At 42.1% G+C, this 18,035-nt stretch overlaps 1 protein-coding gene across 1 annotated transcript; it reads left to right on the top strand.

Moving 5' to 3' along the window:
- Nucleotides 1-8,771: 8,771 nt before the first annotated feature.
- LOC100769618 (putative vomeronasal receptor-like protein 4) lies at nt 8,772-9,677 on the top strand. The gene has a single exon (XM_027409491.2). The coding sequence runs from the start codon at nt 8,772-8,774 to the stop codon at nt 9,675-9,677; it is 906 nt and encodes a 301-aa protein (XP_027265292.1).
- Nucleotides 9,678-18,035: the final 8,358 nt, after the last annotated feature.

Here is an 18,035-nt window from a genome sequence, read left to right as displayed (position 1 = left end):
CATTTGATTCCAAAATACTAAATACTAAAATGTTTCTGGGAGTTGACTATCCTGCTCTCAGCTCCTTTATCCTGATAATAAAGGATTTCCACTTGACTAGCTGCTGGCATGCTCACTGAAGAGTCAGGCAAACAGATTTCTTTCTCCAGCAAATAAAATGGGTGAATCACCAGACAGTGTGACCTGAGAAAAGAACAGAGGGAAGATAAGGGACTCTTGCAGTGCATGTGGAGTTAAATAAGTCACCCTATAGCTATAGGATGACTATAAGACCCTATAGCTATAGGATGACTATAAGACATCCTATAGCTACTCTCACTTTAAAACAAAACAAAACAAAACAAAACAAAAACAAACAAACAAAAAAGGCCTGGTGTGGTGGTGCATGCCTTTAAATCCAGCGCTCAAGAGGCAGAGGGAGGTAGATAACTGTCAACTCAAAGCTAGCATGATTTTGATTTACATAGCAAATTTCAGGGTGACCAAAATAAAGAAAAGCAAGGGAGAGGAAGGGAGGGGAGGTTAAAGAGGGAAGAAACGCTCAAAAGATAGCATTCAGCCTCATTCTAAACAGTGGAAACACAAAGATCTCTTCGTAGGAAGTAAAGATGAACCAATTAATTAGACTACAACAAGAAATGGAATGCCACAGTTTTAAATGATATGAAGTCCCTTCTGTGTTCATGGACATCAGTCTCCAGAAGATATTGTCAAATCTGAAAAGCAAGGAACATAAAGCACTGAATAGGTGGGTCTGAAGAATTTCAGATTTCTAAAGGAGAAAATATGTACATGACTATATAAATTGGACCTGAATAAATGCAAAAAAGCAAGGAGGAATCATAAGCAAAAAATGGAATCATTTGTTCCAGATATAAAGAAAAATGGAATTATGACATTTTCAAGATAGATAGAACTAGAAATTATTGTGGTTAGCAAAATAATCCATATTCAGAAAGACAAATACTGCGTATTTTCTCCCTTATATGAATCCTAGATTTTAATTTTTATATTTGTATATCTAAGGGGGAATCTTGAAATTAGAGAGAGTGCCTCGGGGAAGGAAAAAGAGGTCTTAGGAGAGGGATAAAGGAAGAGGGTAATAGAATGCACGTGATGTGAACTGAATGAGGCTCCTGGAGGAGCAAGAAAACCAGCAAGCAGTGGGCAGGACGGGGACAGAGTGAGGGAGGAGAGGCAACAAAGAGTATCTATGGAAATGTCGTAATGAAGCCTATTACTTTGTATACTATTTTTTTAAATCTGATATTTTGAATGAATTATGTCTTGGAAAAGATTATGTTAGTATAGCATACTGAAAGGGGAAAATTAATAAAAGTCTAAAACCCAGACTCCAAAGCCCAAAAGGAAAACTCTGAGTTCCCAAAAGGCAGCTCAGCAGACAAGGTTAAACAAAGGTCCACAGAACTCATGCCTTGAGACCAGATGTTACACCCTGGAATGGTGTCCACATTCCTCTGGTCCAAAGAGGATCAGATAGTTATCAATTGTAGAAGTCCCCAGCCCAGGAGATCATTAACAAACTCATTTCCTCTGCAGCATCCTGCTTAATTGCACCTTGCCTGAAGCATACAATCTTTGTCCTGTCCTGTGTAACCAGGGAAGTTTTGTAATCTTGGGGCTGCCAGCCCTAAATTTTCCCTTATAAAAACACCCCTCAGTCAAAAGTGGGTACTCCATTTGTTTCCAAACAAATGGGGTCCTTGCTGCAGCTCGTATCCTCAAGTCAATAAAGAAACCCTTGTCCTTGCATTCGGTGAGTCTTGTCCTTGTTGGTGGGTTCTTTTGGGGTTCCGAAATCTGAGCACAACAATACATGAGCTGGTAGTTTTTATGTCAACTTGACACAGGCTAGAGTCATTTTGAAAGAGGGAACCACAATTGAGAAAATGCCCCCACCTGTGATTTGCCCATAGATTACCGTGAGCAAGCCTGTGCTGCATTTTCTTGATTAATGATTAATGTGGGAGGGCAGAGCTAACTGTGGATGGTGCTACCTCTGAGCTGATGCCCCGGGGTGCTATGAGAAAGCAAACTGAGCAAGTCACTAAGAGCAAGCTAGCTGGCAGCACTCCTCCATGGTCTCTCCATTAGTTCCTGCCCCCCACCTTCCCTTGTTGATAGACTGTTACCTGGAAAGGAAACAAAATAAACTCTTTCCTCCCCAGGGTGCTTTTAGTCATGGCATTTTATCACAGCAGTAGAAATTCTAAGACAACACATCAAAAATGTTACTGAAAATATACTGACAGAGAATAGTAGGTACATATTGCAAGATAAAATTTAAAGCATAGTCCAGGCAGATTAATTATTTGAAAAAAAACATAATTTACAAACAGTGCAGGAAGAGAACGCATAAAAACCAGAAACTCTGGCTGAGCATGACGGCGACATGTTTATCCCAGCACTCTAGAGGAAGAGGCAGGTGGATCTCTGTGAGTTCAGATCCCGCAACACAGTACAAAACAAGGAACATTAAAAAAAAAATTGAAGCTTATTTTTAATGAATAAATTAGATATTTATACACAAACATTACTGCATGATATGAAAATAAATTCCAAACCCAAGAGCATTTCCTAATGAACTCTTCCAAACATTTATTCAGGAAAAGGGCCACTACTACACAAAGGCTTGACAGTGGTATGAAAAACATGAACACTTCCAGTTTTATTTGTTAAAACCAGCATCATGTCAGTACAAAAATCTGGAAAAAGTTATTGCAAAACAAAGATGACCAACCAGCAAACAATACCCCAGGTAACAATTACAAATAAGTGTCAGTAAATAAGAGTCAGTGGTCTATTGTGACAATCTAGCACATCCCAATGTATCTTATCACAGTAAATGTATTATTATTGAATAAACCCAGTGATATGATTAATCTAATAAAGACAAAATATCATTTATTTCACTAAAATCATAAATGTACTTGACAGTTTTTCAATGGCCAGCCATTAAGAAAATAAAATTTTTAGAAATTCAAATGAGGATTTTTCACTACTTGTTATGAAGTAACTACAGAAAAAAAAAAAAACCTGTAGCTAAGGTCATATTCAGTCTTGACATATGAAATTCCTCCAAGTTTAGAAACTGAGATGTTTATGATTCCAAATTCCTTCTATTCTAGATTGTTCTAAACATCTAGTCAATATGAGACAAAGTAAAAGAACAGACATCCATTGTCCACAAATTAACATGACTGTGATTTATGTAAAAAGCACAGTGACAAATAAATCTATCAAATTCAAAATGGTCTGATCTAGAGTCAGTCTAAAAACCATTATATATGATGATAAAAGGCAAGAAAAGTTTTACTAAATATTGGAAACTGGGACCTGGAGAGATGGTTCAGTGGTTAAAAACACCGGGTGCTCTTCTGCAGGACCAGGATTTGAGTCTCAGCACACAAACACACAGCAGCTCACTGTGGTCTAACTCCAGTCTCTGGGAATCTGATACCTTTTTCTGACCTCTTTGGGTACCAGGCACATATATGGTGTACATACAAACATGAAAGCAAAACACTCAAAATAAAAACAAATGAATCTTTTAAAATAAATAAAACACTGTAGGGTCTGAAGAAACACTGAAGGACGACTCCAGACTCAAATATGTAAGAACAGGGAACGTTTATTACTATTCCAGCATGCATGCGGGGTCATCCACCTATAAAAAATGGCAATGACCCTGAGAGGAGCATACAGGCTCCTTTCAAGCACAGCTAAGCAAATTTTAGGAACAGTTAGGTCATCTCAGATATAATTGCTTAAGCAAGCAGCAGTTACATTAGTATACTTTTAATTGGCTGAGGTTTTATCTGTGGACATACTTGGCTAAGTTTCAAGGGGGTTGCAGGAACTTTCCTTGAGACACTGTGGGCCTGACTCAGGCCTTGTCCATGGTCTCTCCCTTGTCCCTGAAAGTAATTTGTTGATAAATTTCCCTTTGTTGGGAGAGACACTGTTTGGTCCTCTCAGAGAACTGAAACCTAAATTCAGTTGTAAAAGTAGGAACTTTTCAACCCTTCAACACAGGAGGTCAAAAACTTGCAAGATGTCTCCATAGAAAGCTGGAAACACTACTGTGTTTGCAGGATGGGTTGAAGGAGGCCCTTTATGTGCAAAATCTCAGCATGCTTAAGGCACTTCTTCTCCTGCAAATAACACTCAAGTCCCAAACAATGGTGACGAAGACAGCAAGGACCTAGGCAGTCAATGCAGAGCATGTCCCCAGTGGTGAAAAGACTTGGGTGGCTTTCATAGCAATGACTTGAGGTCTTTCCTGGCCTTTACCTTTCCCAGCAGGGAAGGATCTATGTTGGTGCTGGGCCTGTCATAAGGGCCACTTGTACAGCACTGGTGTTGATGAGTGAGACACCATGGAGGTGGGGACTGAATACAAGCTCATGTGGATGAACGAAGTCTCCGGGGTTCATTCAATAATGACACCGGTGTTCAGGGGAACAATCAATCCTTTGCTGCCAGATTGGTAACCATGTGTGGCACGGATGACAGTGACAAGGCAGGGAGCCAAGTGGAAGCACAGGTGTGTACAGTCATGCAGCTCTGGGGCTGGGAGAGACTACCTCTTTCTGGACTCTGGCCCGGAGTGCAGGCACATGCAGGCAGGGCTTGACTCCAGCGCTATATGTGAAGGTTCGTGCTACAATGGGTCCCCCTGGTGGCCATAGTGCAGCCACACAGCCAGCTCTGGAGACGACAGATGCACGGTGGTGTCTCCAGGTTGAAAAGACGGCTGCATTGGGATAGAAGCAGCTCCTCTCCTGAAGGCCCTCAACAGGGGCAGAGTCTTGTCAGGAAAAATGTGCAACCATGTCACCTGTCTGGGGTCCCCAGTGGGAATGAGTGCTGGATACATCACTGTCATAGGTGACAGTGTCCTCTGTGAAGTGGGCACTGTGGGCCCTGCTGACCACAGAAATCCTGTCTTTCTTCCGTGTTCCCAGGATGGTTCCCACACTCTCCTGACCTCTTAGGGAATCTCATCTCACCAGCAATCTCTTCTCTTTGGAGAGTCTTCATTTTTTTTCTCCCCTTAGCTGCTTCAGATTCTTTAATGGCCTCTTAGCACCCTCTGGTCTAAGTGATTCGTGAACAATCTCCTCATGTACTGCTCCGCCCTCATCAAAATGCAGAGGCACTGGCTTATTTCTTCCTTCTGAACTCTTCAGTATGACTTACTAAAAATGAAATATCCCCTTACATAAGCACAATACAGCTGCAACAGTCAGGAATTAAGTATTAATCACCATACCACTATCCACTCAACAGAATACACTGGGGCCTCAACAGTTGTCCCAGTGGAAGTATTATGGGGAATGGCTAGCTCCATACAGATCTCTCTCTGTGTGCTTTTCTGGGAATGTCCAGAGTGAAGGGTTCTAGCAGGACTGAACATGGCAAACACAGGCTGGAGCATAGCACACATTGCGCCAATGGGTTTTGCCTTTTGTGAGTCTCCCCCTTGTTAGAAACCAGTAGACTACATACCTAAAGCTAGTCCCCAAGGTCCATTCCGTGATTTGGCCACCGACTCATTCCTGAGACAAAACAGCACTGTCCACCAATCAATATTCATTATTTGGCTAAGATGTCCTGCCAGGGTTTACCACCTCACTCTAGCACACCCTCCCCATTTTTCTTGTGAAACACCCCCTCCTACAAAATCACTTGCTAGCTGCTTTGCAGCACACCCCCTTGCTAAGTCTTTCCAAGAAAAACTATAACTCAGTATCAAATAAGGGCATATCATTTTATAAAGCACAGTTTATCCTAAATTCACCTGGTAATTGGGCTCCCTGTGTAAAGTTACTGCCTCTACCCATAAATCGGTCAATAACCTTCTCATATGTACTGACAGTTGTTATAGGACAGGATTAGCCTTTTACATGGGGTTCCATTGGGTTTGGGGGTCCCAGATGCTGTTTAATGGACAAAGAAGGAAACAATCACTCATGGAAGACCTTGAACTATCAAGGTGTCTACAGCAAGGAGAACCCCTCTCTCCCTGCTGTGTATCTGAGACTTTCTGAGAAGTGGAATCTCCAGAGATGGATGCCATTTGTCAAACTCTCATGTGTAGAACAGGTCAAGGGAAAGAACAGGGAGTTTGTTTTTCTGGGCCTGTAGAGCGAGTCCCCTTCTACTTCACAGCTTCAGAACTTTTTGAAGGCTAAGAGAGGGCTGGAGACAGAAACGACTCGAGACACCGAATTTAGCTGTTGTTTTACTCAATCATGTTGGTCTGTTAAAGTAATTAAACCCAAGATTATACTTTCATGGATCATTTCCATAGTTTGTTACATAAAGTAATTAAATCCCAATTAAGTATGAAACAGCTTCTACAAAGCTAGGTAATTGTGGAGGGAGAGAGAGTTGTGCCTGGGGGACAAGATTCTGCAGAGGGCTTCCTTCTCCCCTGCACTGAAAGCTGAAGCCCAGTGACAGGTTATTGAAAACAAGAGCTCTACCAATCTAGAAGGTTCAAATACAACCCTGGAAGGCTCACCTGGCAGAGGACTAACCCAGAGCCTGTCTTCCACTGCAGCAGCTGCCTGCCATGAGCACACCTGAATTGACTGCTCTTTGATGGTCCTCCCTGGGGCTGTGAGGTTTCCCTTACACATTAGCTCATTTTTCTCTGACTGTGAGGCATAGGGCTTGATGAGCCTGATCTGCACAGGTATGTACCACAGGCTCGGAAGATGGTTAAGTGCCATGTTTCCATGCTCAGGAGCCAGTGCCTTTGGGGAGCTCAGGGAGGGTCTTCGTATGTCTTGCCTCTTTCCTTTTGGGAAGTATAAGAATGATTCAAGAATTTTTCCAGTTCCTAGGGGGAAACAAAGCAGAAATGCTTCTCTTCTCTCAGCCTCTGCTTTCACCTGTACAATGACTGACACTGTTATCAGCTTTCCAAAATTTCTTCATGGTATATCTGTCTCCTATATATGAACAAACTTTGTCTTTACCCATTAAGACCTCTGTGTGTGTGTGTGTGTGTGTGTGTCTGTGTGTGTGTGTGTGTGTGTGTTTAATTGTGCTTTCTGCACTTATCCTTAAAGTCTCTCCTAATGTCTTAGATAACATACTGTACCGTTGAGTCAACTTCATCATTATATACCAGTATGATGGAGAAAACTAAGAACAATTAGTATTGAAAATGTAATTGTTGCTTATTTTGGCCAGGTTATGAGTTAATATAATCCATTGCAAATTAGGCCTAGTTTTATGAAGCATCAAGCACTGTTGTCATTTTTAGTTGAGAAAACTATGTCTGAAATGAGCACAGTTGCCTGCCTGAGTTGTTACATAACTCAATGTAATACATGCCTTTTTAAGTAGTTTCCAATAATAATTCAAAAGCTATTTAGGAACATAATTCACTACTTTGTCCCCTGCAACTGTTCAAATTGTTCAGCCAAAAACTAATGGAAGCATTATAATAGGTGTTTCAAGGCTTACCCCAAATCCGATTTGTGGCATTGGGCCCTCACTAACTCTAAGGTAGGAATCCCAAGATGGGAAACAGTAGACCAAAATCAGAAAACCAAAAGTGCTTGTTAATAGCATGAGGGTATTGGGAAATATTATGAACATTTTTCTAACATTTTGTAGATCTCTGACTAAATTTGAATCAACTTTTATTTAAATATATGAGTTACAGCTGTTCTTACTAGCACGCCTAGTGTTTCACTGCACTTTGGGTTATGAATTTCCAACCACAGCATGCTTTGTTTAATGCATGACTACAGACTGTAATCTCTCATTTTGTAGCTAAGGAAATGAAGGCTGAAAGATGCTTCTACTCATGAGGTTGTGTACAAGTTCACACAGTTCTTGCTGCCAGTGATCTAGAAGATAAAAGACAGGCATAGTGGCACACACCTTTGGAGTAAAAAGATATATGAATCAAAGATACAGTAACTAGAGACAGGACATAAAGCAGGTCTTTGCTATATTCATCTTAAAAGAAATATCATATAGAAACAAACAAAAGGCACTGCAGAGGAAAAGAAGGTGGCCCCCTCTGAAAGAAGTTAGTGTTGATGCCGAAAAATGGGGTTGTTTTCCTATTAATTTTTGTTCCAATTTTTGGGGTGTTCTAGGTTTTCTTGGGGTGGGAGCTCACATATGGTCTTATTATGTGACTGTGACTGATCTGAAACTCTCTATGTTGTGCAGGCTGGTAGTGAATCCACAGCAATCCTCCTGTCTCACCTTTCTTCAAGTGCTGGGATTACAGAAGTGAGTCACCATGCTTGACACAATGATTTTAAGAAGTGTCTGTTCACTAGGTGTGAGGAGGGGAGATTAAGGGAAGGGGTAGGTTGGGAACTGACTCACGGGGTGGTAACATAGCTAAATAGAAAATGCAAGGAGACATTCTGATTGGTGAACTTTGAGTTTATTTCAACATACACTGAGGTTCAAAACACATGGGATATGCAAACATTTGAATGTGTAATTTAATTTTGCTAATGTGGAAGTCGGGGAAATAAATCTGTTTTGTAATTTCAACTTTTTTTTTATCTCCTGCCAGAAGCTCCACATGGCCCACAGCAACGACAAGAAAAAAACTGGAATTCCTTACAGTAAAAAAGAAAACCTGTTCTATTGCACATGCCAAGGCTGTCTTTTACATACCAGAAAGACACTGTGACATAAAATGTATGTTATAGATACATATCATTTCCTCAAACTCTATTTGGAAGATACCAAATTTTCGGCCTATGAAGTTAGAAATGGTTTTGAGTATTAGTGAAATGACAATTTTCCTTCTTCTAACTGGACTTGGCACTGTGGCAAATGTTTCCGTTTTTGTGAATTACATTTGCACTTTTATGGGTTCTGGGGAGAAATCTATACACCTTATTCTCATCCACCTGGCTTTTACAAATATTACAATGCTTTTTTCCAAGGGTGTGCAAACGCCAATTACAGCTTTAGGTTTGAGACACTTCCTAGGTGATGTTGGCTGTCACATCATTGTTTACCTGGAAAGGGTGGCTCGGGGCCTCTCCATCTGCACCAGCAGTCTCCTCACAGTGGTCCAAGCCATCATCATGAGCCCCAGAACCTCCTGGTGGGGGAGGCTAAGACTGAGGTCTGTAGAATGTGTGCTTCTCTCACTGCTCTTCTTTTGGATTCTCAATTCCTTGATCAGCATGAATCTCCTCTATTCCATCAGAAACAGAGGTACAAACATTTTACAACAGAGTAAAAATAATAAATATTGTTATATCAAAAAAGAAAGTCAGAAAGTAAACAACATGTTTCTTGCCCTCATGGTCCTGAGAGATGCAGTGTTTCAGGGTGCCATGGGAGGGGCCAGTGGCTACATGGTACTTCTTCTCCACAAGCATCACCAGCATGTCCTCTACCTTCAGAACTCCAAGCTTCTCTACAGAACTCCCCCTGAGCTGAGAGCTGCTCAGAGTGTCCTCCTGCTGATGCTCTGTTTTCTTTTCTTCTATTTGGCTGATTGTGCTGTTTCTTTATATTTATCCTTCTCTTTGAAGAATGACTCCTTAACAATGCATTTGCAGCAATTTCTTACCCTTGGTTATGCAATTCTTAGCCCATTTATCCTGATTCACAGGGATGGACATCTGGCTGAATGTTGGCATGCTCAGTAAGATTTGAGAAGCCATGTTGCTTGCTTTGATCTCTTCAGAAAAGCAGGTTTAAAAGGGCTGTTTGCATTTTCTAGGCCTTGTATATACTTTTTCAATCAAGTAAGAGAAGCTTAAGCAGGTAAAGATTGTCTCACACAGTACAGCTGGTGGTGAGCAGCCGATGTCTGACACAAAGATCCTGGGGAGCTAGAGGGACCCAGGTATCATCTTGTTTGTATCACATCATACTTCAACATTTGTTAACTCTGCATAGAGAGATGGAGGTCATTCAGTGTGAACTCTGCATAGAGAGGTGGAGTCTCTCTCCACTGAACTTCAGGAGGTGAAGATCAGCAGACGATGTGTGGGCATCTGTTCAAATTACTGAAGTGAATCCCTTTGACTTCAGAACCTCATTTCTAAGAACTAATCCTTCAGATACAGGTGTTCACTGAAGAAATACAATTTTGAAACTTGTATGCATCATTCCAAGTACATTATGTAAACACCAAACAAGGTATGCATCTGTTAGGCACTCAAAAATATTCAGAGGCTGGGGGAGTAACTCAGTTTCAGAGTGATTTCCTCTAAGGACAAGGCCCAGGCTCAACCTCCAAAACCAAAACAAAGAGAAAAACACAACTGAAAGCATATCCACAATTCCACACTTACTACAGAATTTTATGGCATTTAGGACTGATGGAGTATCTCAGGAGGAAAAGGCACTTACCCCCAAGCCTGGCAATCTGAGCTTGATCCCTGGGTACCACATGGTTAAAGACATAAACTGATTCTCTTAAGCTGTCTCCTGCCATCTACGTGTGTGCCATGGCACATGCATGCCCTACTCCCACTAATAAATGTAATTTAAAAAATTTAAAAGACTTTGGTATGGTATTTGTAAAATGATAAATAAGCTCAAATATATTGATATGGAGTAAATAATTCTCATGCAGTTTAATAAAATATGGTGTATAGTAAAATCTTGAATTAGATTTGTTAAGAATTATTACATTTGAGAAAAACTATATTAACAGAAGTTTAATAAGTATTTCCCTTTACCTTTCTGAGTTTTTTTTGTGTGTTTTTTAAAAATTATGAGGAAACTGAAGAGATAGGTCAACAATAAAGAGCACCTGGTGCTCTTGCAAAGGCCCCAGGCTTGACTCCCAGTACATCAAGTGGTTCACAACTGCCTAAAACTCTGGGGCCGGGGGATCTAGAACCTCTGGACATCTCAAGCACCTGTACTCATGTGCACAGACACTTACACATAACTAAAAATAAAAACATTTTGGTTATTGAAGCTTTTTGGCCTTTTTATTTTTGAGATACTGTCTCATGTAACACAAATTGTACTCAACTTGCTTTAAGGCAGAGGCTGACTGTTTTAGTCAGGGTTCTACTGCTGTGAAGAAATACCATGACCAGAGCAATTCTTTTTTCTCTTTTCTTTCTTTTTTTTTTTTTTTTTTTTTTGGTTTTTTGAGACAGGGTTTCTCTCTTTGGAGCCTATCCTGGCACTCGCTCTGGAGACCAGGCTGGCCTCGAACTCACAGAGATCTGCCTGCCTCTGCCTCCCGAGTGTTGGGATTAAAGGTGTGCACCACCAATGCCCGGCTAGCAATTCTTATAAAGGAAAACATTTACTTGGGACTGGCTTACTGTTCAGGGGTTTAGTTCATTAGCTTCATGGTGGGAAGCATGGCAGCATGCAGGCAGACATAGTGCTAGAGAAAGAGCTGAGAGTTCTACATCTGGATCTGTAGGCAGCAAGAAGTTAATGTCACACTAGACCTAGCTTGAGCATTTGGGATCTCAAAGCCCTCCACCTAGTGATGTACCTCCACCAACAAGACCAACCCTCCTAATAGTGCCACTCACTCCCTATGAGCTAATGGCTCCACACTGGCCTTGAACTCTTGATCTTTCTGCCTCAAACTTTCCAACTGCTGGGATCAGAGGTATATGCCACTTTGCCTGGCTTAAATTTATTTTGGTGGCTGTGTTGAAGATCTGAGAGATGTAGGAATCATGCTGGTCAGTGTTCCTATTGACAGAAATAGCATGACAGACTTGTAGAAGGTGGGAAGAGCCAGGCTAGGGTCTTTCAAAATAGGGAATCTCCCTGCTCTGTTGAGGACATGACAGGAGAGGAGTATGGAAGGGCTTGTTGCTTACTGTAAACATTTGGGTGTGGTTTTGTACATATGTACTGTTCTAAGAGTCACTGACTGCATTTAAGATAAGTGTAGTTTTCTTCTTTATGATTCAACAATCCCACCACTAGATATACATCCAAAGGAAATGAAATGAGGATGTTAGAGATGCTTGCATTCCTAAGTCTAGTCACAAAAGCATTCATTATTCACATGGATTCAACCTGTTACTGGAAACTAAATGTGGGTATTCCGCAAGAGCAAAACATACTTAATCACTAAGTCATTGTTCCAGCCCCCACAATGTACTATATCTTTGACAATTGCTGAGTAGATCTTAAGTGTTCATACCACAAGAAAAAAAATGTGAAGTATAAGAGATAATGCACACATTAATGATTCATGTTAACCACCCTACAATGTATTTATATTTCAAAACAGATGGACTTGGTAATACACTTGTATCACTTGGAGGCTAAGATAAACAGGTCACAAGTTTGAGGCAGCCTGAGGTACCTAGCAAGATCTCTTCTCAAGAAATATATTTAAAATATATAAAAATAAATGATAAATATAAATAATAAAAAGAAACAAAAATGAAAATCAACCTATGGTTGTAAACCATATTTTTTTTTCCGATGCAAAAGCAATGAGTCTTTTATTGCAGTTGTTTAATGAGCTAACCCCATTAGCTCAGGCCTTTCATCCATCCACCATGGCGGATGGCTGGGGAAAGACCCCAAGAAACCACGGGGCAGAGATCTTATAAGACAGCATAAGGGGAGTGTCTAGGGGAACGCACAGGCTCAGGATTGGTGTGCCTGTAAACCATATATTCTATTAAGGTTTAATAACAGGGACTGGAGATGTGGTTCAGTGGCTTTTGCAGAGGACCTGAGTTTGACCCCAGCTCCCACACGGTACCTCACAAATATCTGTAGCTCCAGTTCCAGGTTATCTGACACCCTCTTCTGTCACCTCCTGCACAGCTTGGTCCTGGAAACCTGACTGGGGACATCAATGGAATGACGGACAGACACACAGATACACATACAGAAAAGTTGGTATTAGGTTGATTTTGGAGCCTGCTCCAACGAGTCAACTGGGATTCCTGAAACAGAGGCATTAAGACAAAAACAATAAGACAGAGTTGCGAGGACTGTCCAGTCAGTGCCAAACAGCACACCAAACAGCCCGAGTTTAATTTAGAACCTGCTTTTGTACAAACAAAACAGAACAAAGAGGAACAGAGTCAGTAAACCAACCCCCTGCTCTGTCCCTGAATCAGAGCAGGCAGGCTGGCTATCTATCTGACCAGTAGCAAACAGCTTCATTCCCTATCTCTCTGTGTCTTTCGACTGGCCATCACCAGCCTGCATCTTAAGATAATGCCTTCCTTGAGGGAGGTGAGATAATATGAACAAAGGAGTCAAGAACAAAGGAGGTGCTGGGCGTTGGTGGTGCACGCCTTTAATCCCAGCACTTGGAGGCAGAGGCAGGAGGATCTCTGTGAGTTCAAGGCTAGCCTGGTCTCCAGAGCGAGTGCCAGGATAGGCTCCAAAACTACACAGAGAAACCCTGTTTCGAAAAACAAAAAAACAAAAAACAAAAACAAACAAAAAGAACAAAGGAGGAAACCCACAGTATCAGCTGACCCAAGCTATGGAGAGATCACTGACTCAGGTCTGACAAACGGGGAACCTACATAAGACTGAACTAGACTCCTTTAATATAGATGACAATGGTGAGACTGGGACAATATATGAGGCCATTGGCAGTGGGTCCAAGATCTAACACTAATGCACAAGGAGCCCATTCTATATGGAGAGATACCTTGCTCAGCCTAGACACAGGGGTATTGGGGGGGGGGGTGGAGAGATGCCTTGGTCCTGCCTCAACGAGATGATGGTACAAACTTAGTAGACTTCCTAGCAGGGGCTTTACCCTCTCCAAGGAGCAGATGGGAGGTGGGGGAGGGGGAGTGAGGGGAGAGTGAGGAGAGGAGGGAGAGAGGACTGGGATTGGAATGTAAAAAATAAGTTAATATGAAAAATTAATGAAAAAAGAGATAATGCCTTCTTTCTCTTGGGTTTATGAGAACTTTCTCATAGCTCTCAAGGAGACTGAAACAAGCAGGCGTGAACTCAAATGACTTATAAGTCAGAATAGACTCCAGATGGAAACTGAGTCGAACATGGGCCACCACAGGTGGGCTGTAAGCATTCTGATTGAGTGGCACCAACTACACAGCAACCAGAAACTTCAGTATATTTTTAATGTACAGTGCAGGAGGAGGGGTTAGCTAGACTCTGTAGGAAATAAGAGGTCTCTGTAAGTAGTTTCCAGCTAAAAACATGAAGGAAGAAAACCTGCAATAGTTGCTAGTTTTGCACATTCTGGTCAATCATTTGTAAATACTCAAATCTGTTACATTGTCAATATTCCTACACAAACCGGAGGACAGCTTTGCCAATCCCAAGCCTGCCCTGTATAGGGAAGGCTTTGCCATTACCATAGATCAGAGGCATTGTGAGGTGTAAGGGAAAAGAAGTCTATTTTAGAATTTATACACATGTAAGATTCTGCAATTGCTGATAAGGAGAAAAATATAAACAAGTTTTTAGTCAAAATACGAATAGGATGAACTTCCTAAGAACCTTATTTAGAAAATACTAGGTTACATAGGAACAGGAAAACAGACCAAGGAACTCTAACCTAAGACATAGTTAAACTGAGCTGCTGACATCTACTTTTGTCAGCTGGTTGGCCCTTCCTCTTCTCTGGAAAGTGTACGATCTGTCCTTCCTCTTGAGAAGTGACCACCATCAGTATCCACGTAAATGGTGTCTTAGTTAGGGTTACTGTTGCTGTGGTGATCTAAAGCAACTCATGGGGGAAAGGGTTTATTTCATGCACAGTTCTGTATAACAGTCACCATCATCAAAATTGTGAGGTCAGGAACTCAAGCAGTGCAGGAGCATGGAGGTAGGGGCTGTTAGGGACCACAAAGGAGTGCTGCTTACTGACTTGCTCATAATGACTTACTCAGCCTATGCTCTTACAGAACCCAGAACCACCAGCCCAGGGGTGACCCCGTCCACAATGGGCTGACTCCTCCCCCATCAATCACTAATTAAGAAAATGCCCTACAGCTGGATCTTATGGAGGCATTTTCTTAATTGATGTTCCCTCCTTTCAGATGACTCTATTTTGTGTCAAATTGACATAAAAATAAAACTAGCTAGAACATGCATAAAGGTGCAGTAAGGTGCCACAAGTAAGTGGCAACCAACAGCTATCTAATCGGACTTAAGCCCCACTCAACAGGAGAAAATCATGCCTGGTGCTACATACTTAGCCAGTTTCCCAAGGAATACTGAGGTCGTCGACCTTAGAAAAGAATATACTATTACCACTTTGCTAAACCAGCATCATTCCTCCCTACATTAGAAATCTTATCCGTGTACCCACAGGTAAGTGTAGCTAACACCCCTCATCAGAGAGCTTCTCTTTATAGCACATGGAAACGATAAAAAAACAAACAAACAAAAAAAACCTGCAAAGATCCACTGGTCTTGGGGAGTCCAGCCCCAACAGCTACAGCTGTATCACAGCTGCATCTCGTCCAGGGAATACCGTGGAAGAAAAGGCAGAAAGCAGCTCAACTAACAAGCGCAACAAAAATTGTGGTGGAGGCAGCTGGTGAGATGGTCTAGTTAGTAAAGTGTTTCCCTTAAGCATCAGGACCCAAGGAGAACCCAGGAGCCCTCTGTTTACCATAAATCTTTCTGCCAAAAGCCGCCTGAGCCCCACAGCCACATGTGCACTTTACGCCAGCTGCACAACCGAGTTAGGCCCAAATGAATACATAGAAACTTGTATTAGGTTCAAAGCTGCTTGGCCAATGACTAGGATTCCTCATCTGTTAGCTCAGACTTAACTATCATAAATCTACATATTTTATAAGACTTATCGGATGCCTTATTGGCGTCCCTCCTTGCATGTGGATCACATTGTGCTGCTGGAGGAGCAAGGGGAAAAAAGGACCCTTCCTGTTTCTCCTTCGCTTAAATATGAGTCTCCTTGCTATGTCATTTCCTGCCTGGATCACCACTTCTCTACTATATTTCCCAGAATCCTCTTTGACTCCTAGTCCCATCTAACTTGCTGTCTCATTGGCCAAACAGTATTTTATTTAACAATCAATAAGATAAACATACACAATACATTCCCCATCAGCCCTCGCTTTGCTTTGCTTTGTTTTTTGTCAAGCATGTCATATGTGCTTGCAATTCCAGTGCTGGGGAGGCAGAGACAAATGGACCCTGAGGGTCTCAGGCAGCCTAGCTGACTTGGTAAGTTCCAGGTCCCAGTGAGAGACCCTGTCTCTAAAAGGAACGTGGACTCTTTCCAAGAAGCAACACTGGAGTTGTCCTCTGATCTCCTCATGCATATAAACAGAAGTGCATACTTACACACATGAACACACAAAGGAATGGGAGCAAGTGGCTGTGGTACATGCCTGTAACCCAGCCCAGGGCTGGCTGAGGCAAGAGGATCACAAGTTGCAGGCCAGAAAGATCCTGTCTATAAATTCATAAATTATTTTAACACCAAATAGTGAAAAATCTTTGCCACTACTAAAGGAAAATAAGACTACTATTTTGCTTACACATATTTTGAAGCAAGTGAATCTTTAAAACGTGATTAGCTTTGATCAGAATTTTTAAATCAATGCTTTAAACTGAGAAGTAAAGGATTCAGCTAAGTTAAAGAGAAAAAAAAAAATCAGGCGTACTCCATGAAGAAAATTACTTGTTGGAAGACAGTGAAGTATAGATTCTTCTTGGTACAAAAACCAGAACAAGAGTGGGCACAGAGAGCAGGGTGGTAGGAAGCTGCAGAGCTGAGGTGAGACTGCTTGGACGGAGCAGGTCATGTTACAAAACCATAACATAAAGACTTTGAGAAAAACGAAAATAATTACTCTTTGTATCTCCTGAATCCACAAAACAAACACAAAGATGTCAGTGCACCCTTAAGGAAAAGAATCGTGACTGAACACAGTTAGGCAACCTGTTCCTCCCTCCTCTCATGTTCAGGTGACTAATTTGCCTGGACCCAGTGAGGAATCTTCCTGACTGCTTCCTTTTCACGTGAAGGATGGAGGTAACCAGCTAGCTACTAACTTGCCTCATCATCACTCATTCTTCATCTGACCGGTGGACGTAACTGCCTGTTTATCTTTGTTCTGTGCTTTCCTCTGAAATTTCCATTCTCTTTCTTAGAGAAGTTGCTTTCCAAGGCCCGAGAGATGGTTCGGCATTTAAGAGCCTTCTTGCTTTTCCAGGGGACCTGAGTGTAGTTCCCAGCAGCTCCAGAGGATCCCACGCCCCTATTTTTGCCGCCTCAGATATCCAAATACCCATGTATATATACCCCCACATTGACACACACATACACGAAAATAAGAATAAATCTTGAAAGAAAAGGAGAGGGAGGGGAGGGGAGACAGGAAGGAAGGAAGGAAGGAAGGAAGGAAGGAAGGAAGGAAGGAAGGAAGGAAGGAAAGATACTTTTCAAGCAGGGAATTGTAGCTCATGCTTGTAATTCCAGCACTGGAAAGCATAAAACAGGAGGGCTGCCACGAGTTTGAATCCAGCCTAGGCTACATCCTCGCTCAACAAAACAAAAAGCAAAGCAAAACAACAACAAAAATATTTGCTTTTAACTCACTTTCAGGTGGGTATTTATGATTAGTCAGTAATACCTATCCGTGTTTATGTGTTTTATTCATTATTCATTTCCTAAAACAAAACCAGGTAAAATAGTAATTTTCACCTCTTTCCGGAATCATCTTGTAGCTCCGGGAGCCCACCGCCCTCCCCCTCCTTTCCTCTCTCCCCTCCTTTCCTCTCCCTCCCTTCTCCCTCTCCCTTCCTTCCTCTCCCTCCTTCTGCCTGTCCCTGGCTTCATGCGCGCGCATGCGTGTGTGCCGTGTGTTTACGCGTACTTTTTCAAGCACCGCGTCCCTTGGAAAATCAAATGCCGATTAGGCAAGCCAGAAATCAGGGTCTCTCCAGCGCCGAAGGCCACAGAGCGGATGGATCCTGAGCACAGGTCTATTCTGACCATCGACCACGTCCCTAGGAACAAGCTCCCAGAGGTCGGCAGCAGACGCTCGGGGTGGGATCCCGCACGGGTCCGGGGTAGCCGGGTC

Source organism: Cricetulus griseus, chromosome 3, assembly GCF_003668045.3.
Source record: "Cricetulus griseus strain 17A/GY chromosome 3, alternate assembly CriGri-PICRH-1.0, whole genome shotgun sequence".
Lineage (NCBI taxonomy): Eukaryota > Metazoa > Chordata > Mammalia > Rodentia > Cricetidae > Cricetulus > Cricetulus griseus.
This window is presented reverse-complemented; position numbering and strand designations above follow the sequence as displayed.

Coding starts and splice junctions, on each gene's coding strand:
- LOC100769618 (XM_027409491.2), top strand. CDS start 8,772: ATGAAGTTAGAAATGGTTTTGAGTATTAGTGAAATGACAATTTTCCTT.